Genomic DNA, 15,124 nt, shown 5'->3' on the forward strand with positions numbered 1-15,124 from the left:
ACATTTAGTGATTATTGTAACTGAGGCATTATTCCCTGCAGAGAATTAAAGTCCCTAGCCAGGAGTGAAAGTCCCAGGTAATGAAAGATCTTTGTGTACCTTTACTCCTTAATTATGTTTCAGGTCTTTTCTGGTGTTATGATGCTGTTTTTCAAGGTCATTCCACCTGTTTTTGGTTCTCTCATTGCTGTTTCAGCATGAGCTATATTTTAAATGTGCCATCCTTAGGTTCTAGAGGTTATTGGTAAACCTGAGAGCAATGATTAGAACATGCTAGCTGTATGTGTCATCAGTTATTATTTCTGGTTATTTGAGGGTTTTGTGCTTAGTCCCTATATTTTGGTTGTAAGATTGTGAGTGTCTCTGTAGTGATAGATAACATTTTATTCTTATGGGATGTGGTGAGGGGGCACAGTGGCTTAGTGGTTAGCACATATGCCTCCAGGATTGGGGGTTTGAATCCCACCTCCGCCCTGTGTGTGTGGATAAGTGTAGGATAAGCGGTACTGAAAATGGAGGGATGGATGGGGTGTGGTGTGTGTGGTGTCCCCCATATGTTTTTTTCTGTTTCAGAGAAGGTTTTAAATGAATTGGCCTGTGCTGATGTGTAATACTGTATTATAGGTTGCTGCAGGATCTCCATCAGCATCTGCATCTGAATTTCTGAAAAAATGCTTTGTGAAAATGTCTGTTGTTACAAAGACTATATAAATGAAATTGATTTATGTGGCTGTGTGTGGGGAAAACTATCAGCCTGCTCTATGTTTGTATTTGGTCTAAATTCAGATATTGTGATCTCTGACTTATGAACACAAGTAGCCTTTTAATATTCGAAACATGAAAAAAATTAGGGCAAATAGCTTTTGTGTAGATGTGGCTATAATAAAAATTTGTGTGTGTGCGTATATGTGTGTGTGTGGTGCCTGCTTTTCTAAGAGATATATGTGTAGCTGTGCCATTTAAATTTTTTTTTATTATTATTTGAGGTTTGATTTGCTAACTCTTCAGTTCCAGATAAGTCACTGCTCAATAAGGATGATACAGCCTTTGAGTGCTTGGGCTACCAGCCAAAAGATTTTCATCTCTTGGCCAGCTAGTGCCACATGTGTGTGTGTGTGTGCAGGCGTGTGTGTGTTGGGGGGGGTGGCTATAAATCCATTTCTCAGTGTCTTTTTTGTGTGCGAGTCCCCTGCCTTGTTGGTGGGGATAAATATTTACAACTCCCACTATTCCATTATTTTCTCTGCCCTTGTCCTTTCTCTCCCATTCCATCTCTCTCTCTCTCTCTCTCTCTCTCTCTCTCTCTCTCTCTCCCACTCTCTCGCTCTCTTTCTCAGACCCTCACTTGTCATTTTTTTTTTCTGGTCAACTCCCTTCAGGTTTTGCGTTCTGCACTTTAAGAGTCAGCTAAGGCTACATAGGCTTAGCGAGGGTTGGATCAAACAGTGTGAATAATGAGCCTGTGGAACCTCAACAGCAGCAGTAGCCTTGATTTCAGCATCCGACCTGCTTGTATTAGCATGGATTGCAGGGATTAGCGAAGCAGCTAGGCTAATGCTTTTGCAGCACTGCATTGTTAATGTACTGACAGGGTCTAGTAGCTGTTGCCAAGCTTGTGTGCTCAGGTTTAAAGGATTTAGAGTTACAGCTAATCTAAAGCTGAGAGGTTCTAGCTGCTTGTCTATAGGCTAGAGTGGCGAAAGGTTAGGCTAATATACTGATAGGCTTTAACGACTTATTGAGAGCTCAGCTGGAATGATCAGGAGGTTAACAGAGAACAAGGTAATGAAGTCTGGGATTATACCATGATACCACGTAATAATTAGTATGATTTCTAATTGACTGGATCAGTTCTCCATCACTAAAGAGATATAAAATGGATGATTAAAAAAAAATTCAGATACAGCAATATATTCACTGATCCGAGCTGTACTCATCTCAAACCTGTTTTACACTGTGTGATTTCTTTTAAGATTATTACCTGTCACACTGTACAAGATGATCCCAGTAATATCTTGGCTGAATTCTAACAGATTATTACCATTACTAACGGAAATTACTACGTCCTACCTTGTACTGCCCTGTTATTGGTAGTTTTTAGACAAGCATCATAGAGCTCTGAGAGTTTAATAAAACATTCTGTCACTACCAGAACATCATCATTGGCTGTCTTGGCTGCCATGGGTGAGCATGTCACATTATGCATTCTTAGACAGCCAAAAAATTTTTTTTTCACGATGTGACAGCAAAATCATGCCAAAAACGGTACAGTGTAAACTCAGCTTTATGCTAGCTGGCTTATCTAAGCAAAGGTCTTGTGTCAACCAGAAACATGAAGCTACATTAACTTGTTTTCACAAAACATTAAACTGTACATATTAGTTGTTTTAGAGAATGGAAAACCCTTAAGGTCTTTTGGTAGTCCCTCAGAAGGAACCCTTCTGTGTCCATGTATAATATTCTATCCTATGTCTATGCGGTCTGTGTATTAAAACAGTGTTTTAGAACAAGGTCCAATTAGAACCCCTTTTGGAAGCTGATAACCTTCCATTATCAAAATATCCTTTAAAAAATTGTAAAGAACCCTGTTTTTTCTAAAAGCCCAATAAGAAGTCAATGGGATTTGATTTATGTTGTAACTGTAAAGATGTTTGTAATTGTTAAATGGGTTTAATGGAGGTATTTTCACACTCATTGGTAATGTACAGATGAATTTAATACAAATTATAAAACCCTGCAAACACAGTGCAAACTGTACACTATATGGCCTAAAGTTTGTGGATACCTGGCCATCATACCCATATGTGCTTTTTAGACATCCTATTCCAGATACAAAGGTCCCCCTTTGCTATTATAATTACCTATGAAATAATAAGCCTTCTGGGAAGGATTTCCACTAGATTTTGGAGTGTAGCTGTGAAAATTTGTCCATTCAGCCACAAGAGCATTAGTGGGGTCCAACATAGATGTCTGGTGATGAGGCCTGTGGTGTAGTCAGCATTACAGTTCATCCCAAAGGTATTTGATGGGTTGAGGTCTGGGCTCTGTGCAGGCCACTGAAGTTTCTCCCACTAACCTTGGTAAACCATGTCACAGTATACATATACACACACACACACACACACACACACACACACACACACACACACACACACACACACACACACACACACACATTAGGGTAACTTTAAAATTAACCAGCCTAGTCTTAAACTTTGACTTAAAAGAGACCTCTCTAAGTTGAGCCACTTCTCAGATGAAATGTGATGCTACAAGCTCAAGGTCCACCTAGACATTTGATAAATAATCATACAAAAATATTTTGCTCTGTTCTGTTTACTAGAATTTACTACGATTCTGCAGGGGCTGCCAATCATATTAGAAAAGAAATGTCTTAAAAACAATAATGCATCTCACACTAGTCTATGGGTCTGACATGATAAATGGAGGCCATTTCTTACTATAATAGATTTATTAGCATTTAAAAGAAGAGTGTGATTTGTTAGGCATCATTTGCCTTATAAAGAACCTCCAAATAAAGATTCATATTGAGAGAATAGAATAGTCAGTCAGCTTCAAACCAGCTTTACAGAAATGCCCTTCAAAAATTCCTAATAATAAAAACAAAGCACCATATTTGTAGAAAGTAAATGCCTAATTTGTGGCCAAGCATTATAGAAGACTTAAACTACAGCAATGTTTAATTCATGAATATGATTGATCAGGGGTTGTCAATTAATATTTCTGTAACTCTGTAATGCTGTTGTACTTAATAGTAAATTGTTGTAACAAACTCCATAAACAGATGTTTAAAAAAGCATGTTCTTTAAAAAATATAGAACTATAATCATTGATATGGTAAGTCTACATTTATTTAGTCCATCCATCTATTAATTTTCCATACCGCTTATCCTACACAGTGTAAGGATAATGGAGTACCAGGTCACAATTGCACACACATTCACACACCCATTCACACACTACAGACAATTTGGAAATGCCAATCAGCCTACAGCACATGTTTGGACTGGGCGAGGAAACCAGAGTACCCGGAAGAAACCCCCAAAGCACAGGGAGAACATGCAAACTGCGCACATAGGGGGAAGCGGAATTCGAACTCCCAACCCTGGAGGTGCGAGGTAACCGTGTTCTCCCAAGGGAGTTTGTGCTTTCTGGTTTCTCAGTAATATGACAAGCTGCATTTTTTTTAACTATGTCATATTAACTTCAAAAAAGAGATGATAAACATAGGCTAGAAAGGGAACAACTGTTATAGCTGCTACAAAATACTGATAATATGATAACAGCAAACTACTTGTCTTATGGACATTCCACAACATTAAATGTAACTATAAATGGTTAAAAATCATGACTTGTCACTCAATGAATTAAAATTGTATTTGTTGACAAAGTGCTGTTGTTTAACAGGAATAAAGCACTTTGGTATGTGCATCACACAACCCAATCATTAACTATTTTACCATAGCAACACACTCTACATGTTTTATTCCTCACTTCTCTAATGAAGCCTCCTCTAATAGAACTTGCATATTTTTTAAGGAAATTGGCCTGTGCTGATGCATAATATTGTACCATGGTAATATGGTATGCTACAGGATCTTCATCTGAAAAAATAAATCGATATCCTATCAATCTACCATCAACCAAAAGACATCAGAGTTACTTGATGTTTCTGCTTTATTCTTTTCTATGGTATGGATCTGGAACCCTTCAAGATATAGTGCTCTTGAGCAACATAGTGGAAGTGGACAGCTGTTTGTATATGATATTGTTATAGCATTGAACACACAGTGAGAACCTTAACCAGCTCCACACTGAGTAAAAATTGTGCAACATGACTGAGTTTGCAGGTGTGGAAAATGTTAATACAAAAGTTCACAGTGTTCTGGGTTATTATACACTCGATCGTTCAAATCTTATTAAACTAAAAATGTGAGCTGTGAATGACTTGCCTGGATGGGTGTCAGTACTAAGTATGCACTTTGCTGGTTTTGGACGTGCTTGGAAATCATACAGACATATTTTGTGACAGACATGTTGCAGTGAGCATTCTTCTGCAGTATGCCACTTTACTTGGACAGACTGTGGTCTGGCTATTTTTAAAAGTCTCCTTTGTTATGAGATCTGCTCTGTCTGGAAGCCAATTCACCAAATGTCAGCAAGGCTGATTTGTCAGCTCAAGTCAAAACAGAGGCGAATGGCCAGACTGGTTTGAACTGACAGCTAACTCAAATGAGCACTCTTTACAACCGTGGTGAGTGAAAAAGCATCTCAAAATGCACAACACTTTGAGGTGGATGGACTACAACAGCAGAAGACCACACTAGGTTCCACAACAGCAGGCACAGGCTCACCAAAACTGGAGCTGAAGAATGGAAAATCATTGCTGTCTTATTCCATTCTTCTGCTGTCCAGTTTTGGGGAACTTATGCCCACCTGAGCTCAGATTAATGTTTGTGTGGAGTTTTGCATCTTCTCCCCATGTCCGTTTGGGTTTCTTTCGGGTTTTTCAGTTTCTTCTCACCTCCCCAAAAAAATTCTGCTAATTGGATTGGCTATTTTAAATTGACACTATGAGTGAATGAGTGTGTATATGGTGTTCTGTGATGAACCTTCATCCCATTCAGGATGTGTTCCTGCCACAAGTGATCCAGGGATCCACTGCTACCCTGAACAGGATAAAGAAGTTAATAAAGATGAATAAAGATTTGTTCATTCACACTTCCATTGGTATTGCGACAATGAAAACCAAGCTTTTTTATTGAAAGATAGATGGAAGGTCGAAGAAAATAATTCTGGGAATTCATTTGTAATAATAATAATAATAATAATAATAATAGTTTATATATATATATATATATATATATATATATATATATAATATATAAAACAATATTTTTATATATATATATAAAACAAGCAATATGCTATTACAATCAAGGAGACGGCAAATAAGTCATGTTAAAACTCAAAAAAATTTTACTCTACTGCCTCTCTGTGTCTCAGGTAATATGCATATGAGTAATCAGTCACTTGTTCTTTACATTGTGCTGCAGGTGTTTTTATTGCTGTTATCAGATAAACAGGATTGAGCAAGTGCCATTGCTCATACATTCTGTTCTTATTGGCGCTGATTTGCTTTGCTGTCATGGTTACTCAGCTTCTCTCTGCCTGCTGCTTGATTCCCAGCTGTCCTTGATGATGTCACTGCCAAAACAGTTCAATACTGGTACTGATTGTCTCTTTCTGCTTCCTTGCAGGATCTGAAGAAGGTGCTGTCGTTCCCACCATACCCGGGGGACTTCCTGCACCCGGTCGTGTATGCCTGCACTGCTGTCATGCTGCTCTGCCTTTTTGCTTCCATCATCACTTACATAGTGCACCACAGGTAGGTCAGTTCCATCCGCTCTCATTAGAGTCTAATTTTCCAAGTCATTGGGGCGCTATAAAGATGCACATGGTCCTCTTTTATTCTCAGCGTCAGTCCAGTTCAATTCCAGACAACATTAGTTAAGCCAATTGTAGCTAAACATACGGAATTTTATGTCTAACTTTTGAACATATTTGAGATTTTTTATCATGATAAGCGAAAACAAAAATAAGGCAGACAGTCAGGGTATTACAGTATGGTCAGTATGTACACACTGGCAAAGAAATGAGTAATTGTTAAATGTAGTGTGGTTAGGACCATATCAGCAGATGTTTTTAGATGATATCCAATCAAACTATCTCCTCTCATTCTGAGTGTGCACTGGTGACCCAGAGACGTGATTTCATATAAATAATTTAGTGGTAGAAATAACCAACAGAACTTACAGTAAATGTGTGGATGTGAGTAAATGTGACACACATGTGAGTACTTCAAGGCTATGAACCTGACTTTAGGTTTAATTAGACCATTTTGTGCATTAAACAGAAATGGTGTACAAGCCTAGATGTGCAGTTTAAGCAACACATATTTGATAGTAGTGTCTGCCTTTTTCCTAATGTGTACACATTTAAGATCACCCAAAAAGTGGGGAAATGGTTGGAAAAATGCAAAGTATAGCTGATAACATTTTCTGTTAAATTTGATAAACTTTGGACAACTAATGGTAGCCAGTTTTGTGCATGGTTTTGGGAGGCAGACAAAACCACTAGGTATTATGTTTTCAGCTTGTACGTTTGTCTGTCCATCTGTCCATCCATCAAACTGAGATTCTCATTAGCACTATATCTCTATATCTCTATACCTCAACAACAAGTGGTTGAAATGTTTGTAGAACTTATATGGCATTAACATTGTAACCAGCAGATGAATTGATTACATTTTGGAATTGATCCAAATAGGGTCAAAATCACAGCAAGGACTTGGATGTTTGAAATGTTTTTTTTTTATTAATAGCTCATTAATCATTCCTGTTTGAAGTATATTGTAAGGGTATTTCAAGCATACAAATTAGTAACAGTAGACTAGGCTTGTTGGCTGGTGAGGCACCACAGAGTTCTACTTCTTGTTTTCATTCATAATAGTGTTAATTCTGTCAGTTATTTTTTTTTATATTTCTTAATCTAGTCCTGTGTCAAATGTCCCTGATCATTTTTTTTTATAAAATTTAGTCAACCTCATCCTGTTTTTTTTAATTTTTTTTATTTGTCAAGTTTTACTTGACTAAAAGTCTGGGCATTTTAGTCTTATCTTAGTTAAAGAAAACAGTAAGTATTTTAGTCTAGTTTCAGTCAATGAAAGCTGTTGACATTTTAGTCACTGAAAACTGTAGACATTTTTAGACATAAGATTATTATTGTTTAACATTTCAGTTTGTCTAGTTTGTCTAGCCAAAACAAATGTTAACTTGAAAGCTACGCCCCACTGTGCTTGCTTAGTCCTGATATGCTGCACGAAACACAGGAAAGGAAACTGCCTCTCATGCTATCCAATAAACAGAATATTTAGATTTTAAAAATAGTCTATAATATTTTACCTCCCCTTATTTTTCGACAAAAATAAAGAGATTTTGGTAAAGTTAAAATTTTTTAAACTACATTTTAGTCTCATCTTTTGGTCGACAGTATTGCATGTTAGTGTTTAATGATGTCAGTGTTGTCTCGTCATCATCGTCTCTGAAAAAAAGGTCATCAACAAATATTTTCCGTCAGTTTTCATTAAAGAAATGAACACTAATTCATAGATATTTTTATTTATTTATGACAACGTGTAATATCGTGAGAACATTTAAACCTGAGTTAAATAAATATTCAGGTGCTTTAACAACACAATAAACAAGATTTCTGTGACATTGCCAATTTTTCAAGGGTTACAGAAGTCACAGAGAAAAAAGTTAATATAGTTTAATTAGCACTTTTATATGAAGTAGCTAACTTACCCTGTACCCAGACATATTTTCATTAAAATATACAATTAGTAAATAAATCATATCAGACATATTAATGGCCTCACACTATTTACTTGTTCTTTATTTAATAACAACTTCATTTAATAACACATTATATTTGTTACTGAATGTGCCTTTCTTCTATAGTCCTGAGCATTTTTGATGACTCTGTGGTTGAAGGTTTTTAAACCTCAGTTTGTTCCTCACGCAGACTGCATTTAGTAGGAGAACATCTCTGTCCTAAGTCTCAATGTTAATAAATTGAACATTAATTTCAGACTCATTGTGAGTACATTATGTGACCACAGCACGTTTTGCACTTTTTCTCTGCATATACTATATTGTGCGCCTATTAGCATGTAACTTTGATGTAATTAATCTCAAAGCTTTTGCTGTTGGTATATGCAATTGTGTGTTTAGTCACGTGTTCATATGTGTGTGTGTATGTATCTGTTTCCACATCCAACAGAACTGTAAGGTTCATTCACAATTCTGACTGTCCAGCAAAGCTTTTTTATCAGCTTGAAAAACACATTTAAACTGAAGTGAACTGTCTTGATTTGTTGATCTCACCATCTCAGTACACCTCTTGCCTCAGCTTTCATCTTTTTCCTCATCCTTTCTCTTCAGTTGTTTTCTTTAAACTGGTACTGGGCCATTTGCTATGAGTCAGGCCCGTCTAACAGACTGCCTTAGTCATTGAGATGGGAGCTGTGTTACTGTGTCTACACACTCATCAACACCCACAGACCTCTGAAGTGTACATACTGATCCACAAAATTTTTTTTTTTTACTGATCCACAAAGCCAGCCTTTCTTTAACTCAGATTAGATAGTATTATTCTACACCCCTATGTCACCTTCTTTCTTTTTTTAGTGCAATTCTGTGCTGCTCTTTGGATGATGATAATGAATGTACTTAATCTTGCAGTCCTGACTGCTGTCCTATCATTACCATAGACATCCAGACACATTACTACCCATTCCTACATACACACAAACATACGCATACTTTCTCGTGAGGATGGCAGTTTAATACTGAATGGCCCACTGAAGCTTTTACAGTCTCGACTGCTCTCTCCTGCCTAAGCATTGCAGATTTATAGACAGAGAGAGACTATGTAGTGTGTATAGGGCAATATTTTGGGAGATTCGTTGCCATCTCCAGAAGCATAGCAGAGAGTATCAAAACCCTTAATGCATTTCATTATCATATAGCCCATCATATAGCAACATAACGCAGATACAGGTCAAGTGCTCACTTGTTCACAAATGTTCACTTCAAACATAAGAATGTGGAAAACATCTCAGTGACCTTGACTGTGTCATAGTCATTGGTGCCAGACAGTCTAGTTTGAATATTTCAGAATCTGATGATCCAGTGTTTATACAGAATGGTGCACAAAAGTGAGCTTGCAGTTCGGTCTACGGAAACACCTTGTTCATGAGAAAGGTCAGAGAAGAATGACCAGGATGTATACAGTAAATGAAAATAACCACACTTTATACAACCATGATGAGCAGAAAAGCATCTGAGATTGCTCAACATGACAAAACCTGAAGCGGATGGGCTCAAAACAGCAGAAAACCACATTAGGTTCCACAACTGTCAGCCAAGAACAAGAATCTGATACTACAGTAGGCACAGGAAACTTTTCCCTGAAACTGGAAAAAGACAGCTTAGTGGTTAGCACGTTTGCCTCCCACTTCCATGGTTGGGGGTTCAATTCCCACCATGTGGACCCTGTGTGTGGAGTTTGCATGTTCTCCCCTGCAGGGGTTTCCTCTGAGTACTCCAGTTTCCTCCCCAAGTCCAAAGACATGCATGGTAGGCTGATTGGCATGTCCAAAGTGTCTGTAGTGTATGAATGGGTATGTGAATGTGTATGTGATTGTGCCCTGCTATGGATTGGCACCCTGTCCAGGGTGTACCCTGCCTTGTGCCCCATGCTCCCTAGGATATGCTCCAGATTCCCCGCAACCCAGTACGATAAGCAGTATAGAAAATGGATGGGTGGGTGGATGGATGGCTGGAAAAAGACCAGCGGATGCTTTTCCGCTCATAATGGTTGTAAAGTTTATATTATTTGAGTTATTATAGACTTCCTGTCAGCTCAAATTAGTCTGGTTATTTTCCTCTGACCTCTGTCATCAACAATTTTTTTTCTTTGCAACATTTTATAATATTATACAATTCCATAATAATGGACAATAGTCTAAATAAAGTAGACGGTGAGTATATATGTCTGACCCATGAGAAATAGTCAGTGATGCTGCTCCACTAAAATAGATGTTTATTATTAATCATTAGAAGAAGAAGAAGAAGAAGAAGAATCCTTTATTCATCACATATACATTGCAGCACAGTGAAAATCTTTCTTCGCATATCCCAGCTTGTTAGGAAGTTGGGGTCAGAGCACAGGTTCAGCCATGATACCTTTAGCAAAAAAGGGTTAAGGGCTTTGCTCAGTGGCCCAATAGTGGCAGCTTGGTCGTGCTGGGGCTTGAACCCCCAACCTTCTGATCAGTAACCCAGAGACCGTTGAGTCATCACACCATTAAGCCCCAGTTAAAAACAGAAACAAAGCTTCTCTGTGCTTCAGCATGAGAAATATACACATTATATGTTTTGTTGTTGCAGTGCTAAAAGCAGCAGAACGATTTTGAACTAACTGCAGCAGGGTCTTACAGGATGATCCCCAGCCCATACACAGCACTCCATTTGATTGGGTTTTCCAGCTAGAGAACTTCTTGATTAAGGCTTTAAAGTGTAAAACGCAGCCCACACACTACTGTGTTATATGTTCTTTCTGTAACAGTACAATCCGGATCAGCCGGAAAGGATGGCACATGCTCCTGAACTTCTGTTTCCACACAGCTCTGACGTTCGCTGTGTTCGCCGGAGGCATCAACCGCATCAAATACCCAATTTTCTGCCAAGCGGTGAGTCCATGGCCTTTTCATAATCACACACTCTTTAAACCCTTTCATGCTCTCTCTCTCTCTCTCTCTCTCTCTCTCTCTCTCTCTCTTCCTCAAGCAACACTGCCTACTGAAATGTTATTTTTGTGCATACTGCTGTGCACAGACTTCTTAATGTATACAGGTCTTTTCAACTGTGTGTGCTGCGAGTGTTACTAACAATGGCTACATGCTTGATGACCTCTTCCTCATTGGAGCTTTTTGCATTATTTATCACCATCCCACTGGAGCTTTTTAAAGATTGTTTTGTGTGTATGTATCTTACCTCCAGGGTACCATTCATCTATGCAGTGTACTGAGCAAAGTATATATTGACTGTATTCACCTATATTAATAGAACACATTTCTGAAGAGTAGCTCATTCTGTAACAGTAAATTGTGACCTATAATATACAAGAAAGCTATAGCCCTGCCTTCCAGACCCTAGAGAGGTGGTTGTTCAAAGACTAATGTGTTGTTATATTAAGTCAGAGGCATGGTCTGCAAAAACACTTAGGCACAATGCAGTCCCTAAGATCGTTTCTGTTGTAAGACTCCTGCAAAAGTAATCAAGTTGAACCAATGGTCACTGGTAAACTCAGCTGAAATTGAGGCTACATTTTTCTGAATACAGTGACTCATGCAGCATTCCTTTCATGCTCACTGAATGACTTCTCAGTGCTGAAGAGTAGAGCATGAGAACTAATGCATACTGTGTCAACGAAGTGAAAATGGAAGCTATAAAAGAATAAAGGCTATCTGAAGAAATCACTTGTTAAGTAGCTTTTAGAATAAACTACAGTCATGCTGCTTATTATAGCCATAAATGCCTCTTGACAATATTATTCAATAGGAAATGCCAGAAATCTGCTAAATATAGCTCAAAGTTTATTCATGATACAGATTTGCTTTCAGCTCTCATGCTTTGAAATGCTTTGATCTATGATCCCGATTTAGTCACACACAAATTTAGCACCTACTGGTAATGTCGGATCTTACACAAGTTAAAAAGTCAACCAAGGCATATTTTCAAGACCAATTTTCTTCAACACTTCATACTACCTGACTGACATGGCGGTTACTCAAATGAGACATCAGGGTAAAAAAAAGAAAAAAAGAACAGTATTAATGAATATGCAAACTGTAAACATCCCCAATCCTTTTCACCAGTGATCTTAAGGGCTTCTTGTGCTTGTCCAGGAAATGGCTAACGTGGAATGAAGCCTCGGTAGCTTTTGTTCTCTCTATGAATTTTGTTAAAACTGATTGCTGGGCTTTTGAAACTCTTATATTTCTCTGCTGGGTGGGAATGAATCCTTTCATTTTTATGGTTAGTTTTGTGATGGTGCTGCAAATGACCCCTTTTCAACAATGCTAAAGATAGCAAGCAGTATGGCAATATGGTGACACGTCAAGTAGTTTTTTCTTTCTTTCACCAACATACAAGCAAATTTCTTTTACCATTCAGCATGAAAATGATATATTTTTGCCTTCTCTCATTGCCTGGCCATGGTTTCCTGAACAGAGTTTGTTCATTGACAGTACACATGCAGGAAACAGTTATCTGTAAGTGCTATAAGTCTTAAGTGCACAATCCATCTATAAGTGCGCCATTTATCTGCAAAGGTAACCTAATTTCACAACTGGAACTGTCCAGAATTAATGTTTTTGGGGGGCTTCTCCTTGCCCATACAGTTGTACACCACCAATTAAATTTGTGGTGGTTAATATCTAGCCAATCAGCAAAGATTTTTGCCATTTCATGGTTTTTTTTCTTCCATTTTTTATGTAAAAAAATGCAATCATTGATGGTACATGAACGGTTGCGATCTACTAAAAATGCCTCAGCGATTGACCAGTAGATTGTAAACAACAAGCTGATGATCACTGCTTTCCACCCTGCCCATTCCCTTTGTAAAGCAGTGTTGCATGACCTTTAATTGCATACTGCATAATGATAGGCTCATATATTTTATGATACAATAACACTTGCCTGTTACATGGTCAATAATACCTCAGATTTTACATTGAGATTTTCAGGTTAAAAATAACATGGCAAAACTGCTGCACTGACAGATTCTTTTTGACCAGTCAGCTCACTTAATGATGAAAGGATGTAATCATAAAAAATGTTTTGTAAAGTCTAGGATGACTTTAAAATAATGTCATAATGGCAATGGCAGCTGGCGGTGATATTAGATGGGAGGGCTAAAATATATACAGAGCATTATATCCCCAGGTCACATTAATAATATTAATAATAAGAGGAAGAAGAAGAAGAATCATCATCATCTTCTATAAGTTGCTCTGGAAATGGTCATTTGTTGTAAATGTGAATAATATTGGGACAAATTATTACACACACACACACACACACACTCACTGTCCATCCATCTTTTGTACTGCTTATCCTACACAGGGGAGCCTGGAGCCTATCGAAGGGGACTCGGGGAACAAGGCGGGGAACACCCAACCCATCTCAGGGCACAATCGCAGGGCATGTCTCAGGGAACACCCATTCACACACTATGGACAATTTAGAGATGCAGTTGGCCACCAACACATGTCTTTGGAATGGGGGAGGAAACCTGAGTACCCGGAGGAAGCTCCTGAGGCACGGAGAGAACATTCAAACTCCACACACAAAATTCGGAGGCGGGAATCAAACCCCCAGCCCTGGAGGTGTGAGATAAACGTGATAACAACTAAGCCCCTCAGATGTCCTCACTGACCCCTAGTCTTTACACACACACACACACACACACACACACACACACACACACACACACACACAAAAAAAAAAAAAAAAAAAAAAGAAAAAGAAAAAGAAAAGAAACAGATGAACACACATGAGAACTTCGCTGTACTGAGAGCATGAGTACTTCTCAAAACCAGCATCTTACAGACAGACTAGATATGAATCCCTTTTGGAAGTGAATCCCTTGCAGAATATTCTCTGTTACTGGTTCAAGTTTATGACCTACATATGATTTTGTTAAACATTTGAACTCATACACAGTAATAGTCATGAATCATGGGGCTGAACTTTAAATCTACACCTCAGTGCATATTTTATGGAATTGCGGCTGGCCTGATTGAGATGCTGCCAGAATTTTATTGATCTGCTTTGTATTTGAATGTGTAAGGGCAGAGTTCCAGTTCTGCCCCGCAGGCATGTTTAGCGCTATTTCTGTGGAGGTCTAAAATGCTTTTCACAAATCAATTTCTCTCTCTCTCTCTCTCTCTCTCTCTCTCTCTCTCTCTCTCTCTCTCTCCCCCTTCAAATAGCATAGTTATAATAGTTAGTGTCTGTATTTCAACTGGAGCCAGAATTTCACTGCCATTTTTCCTTTCTTTGACTACTTTTGTGTGTTGTGCCTTCATACTGTGGAGCTCTCAGAAGAGCCAGCTTCTTCTTTACTGTCTTCTTTTTAAGGTGTCAAATGGTTAGTAGAGTTTACAGTGCATGGTGCACAGGGGGGAATTTCTCATAGTTGTTCTTAATAACATTAACTGTAACCTTTGATTATAGGGTCATTTGGGCTGTAATGCATATTTAAAAAATTTTCTTAAGTGAGGAACATTGAAAATGGGACACATTGCAGTCAGTGGATAAACTGTATTAAATAAATAAATAAATAAATAAACAGGTCAAGGTATTGTGTGATAACAATTGTGTAATAACTAAATAGCCAAAAGTTTGTGAACACCTGACCATCACACCCATATATGCTTTTTTGAATATCCTATTATAGATTTAGTCCTCCC

At 38.1% G+C, this 15,124-nt stretch overlaps 1 protein-coding gene across 3 annotated transcripts in view; it reads left to right on the top strand.

The window, feature by feature from the left end:
• Positions 1-15,124, top strand: part of LOC108263736 (adhesion G protein-coupled receptor A1) — a 249,881-nt gene that overhangs the window by 219,027 nt on the left and 15,730 nt on the right. For all 3 annotated transcript variants that reach the window (XM_017464813.3, XM_047154070.2, XM_053679792.1), the window contains 2 exons: positions 6,282-6,409; positions 11,215-11,338. In XM_017464813.3, the coding sequence (XP_017320302.2) occupies positions 6,282-6,409; positions 11,215-11,338 (252 nt within the window). The remainder of the gene's footprint in view (positions 1-6,281; positions 6,410-11,214; positions 11,339-15,124) is intronic.

Source organism: Ictalurus punctatus, chromosome 3 (genome assembly GCF_001660625.3).
Source record: "Ictalurus punctatus breed USDA103 chromosome 3, Coco_2.0, whole genome shotgun sequence".
Classification (NCBI taxonomy): Eukaryota; Metazoa; Chordata; class Actinopteri; order Siluriformes; family Ictaluridae; genus Ictalurus; species Ictalurus punctatus.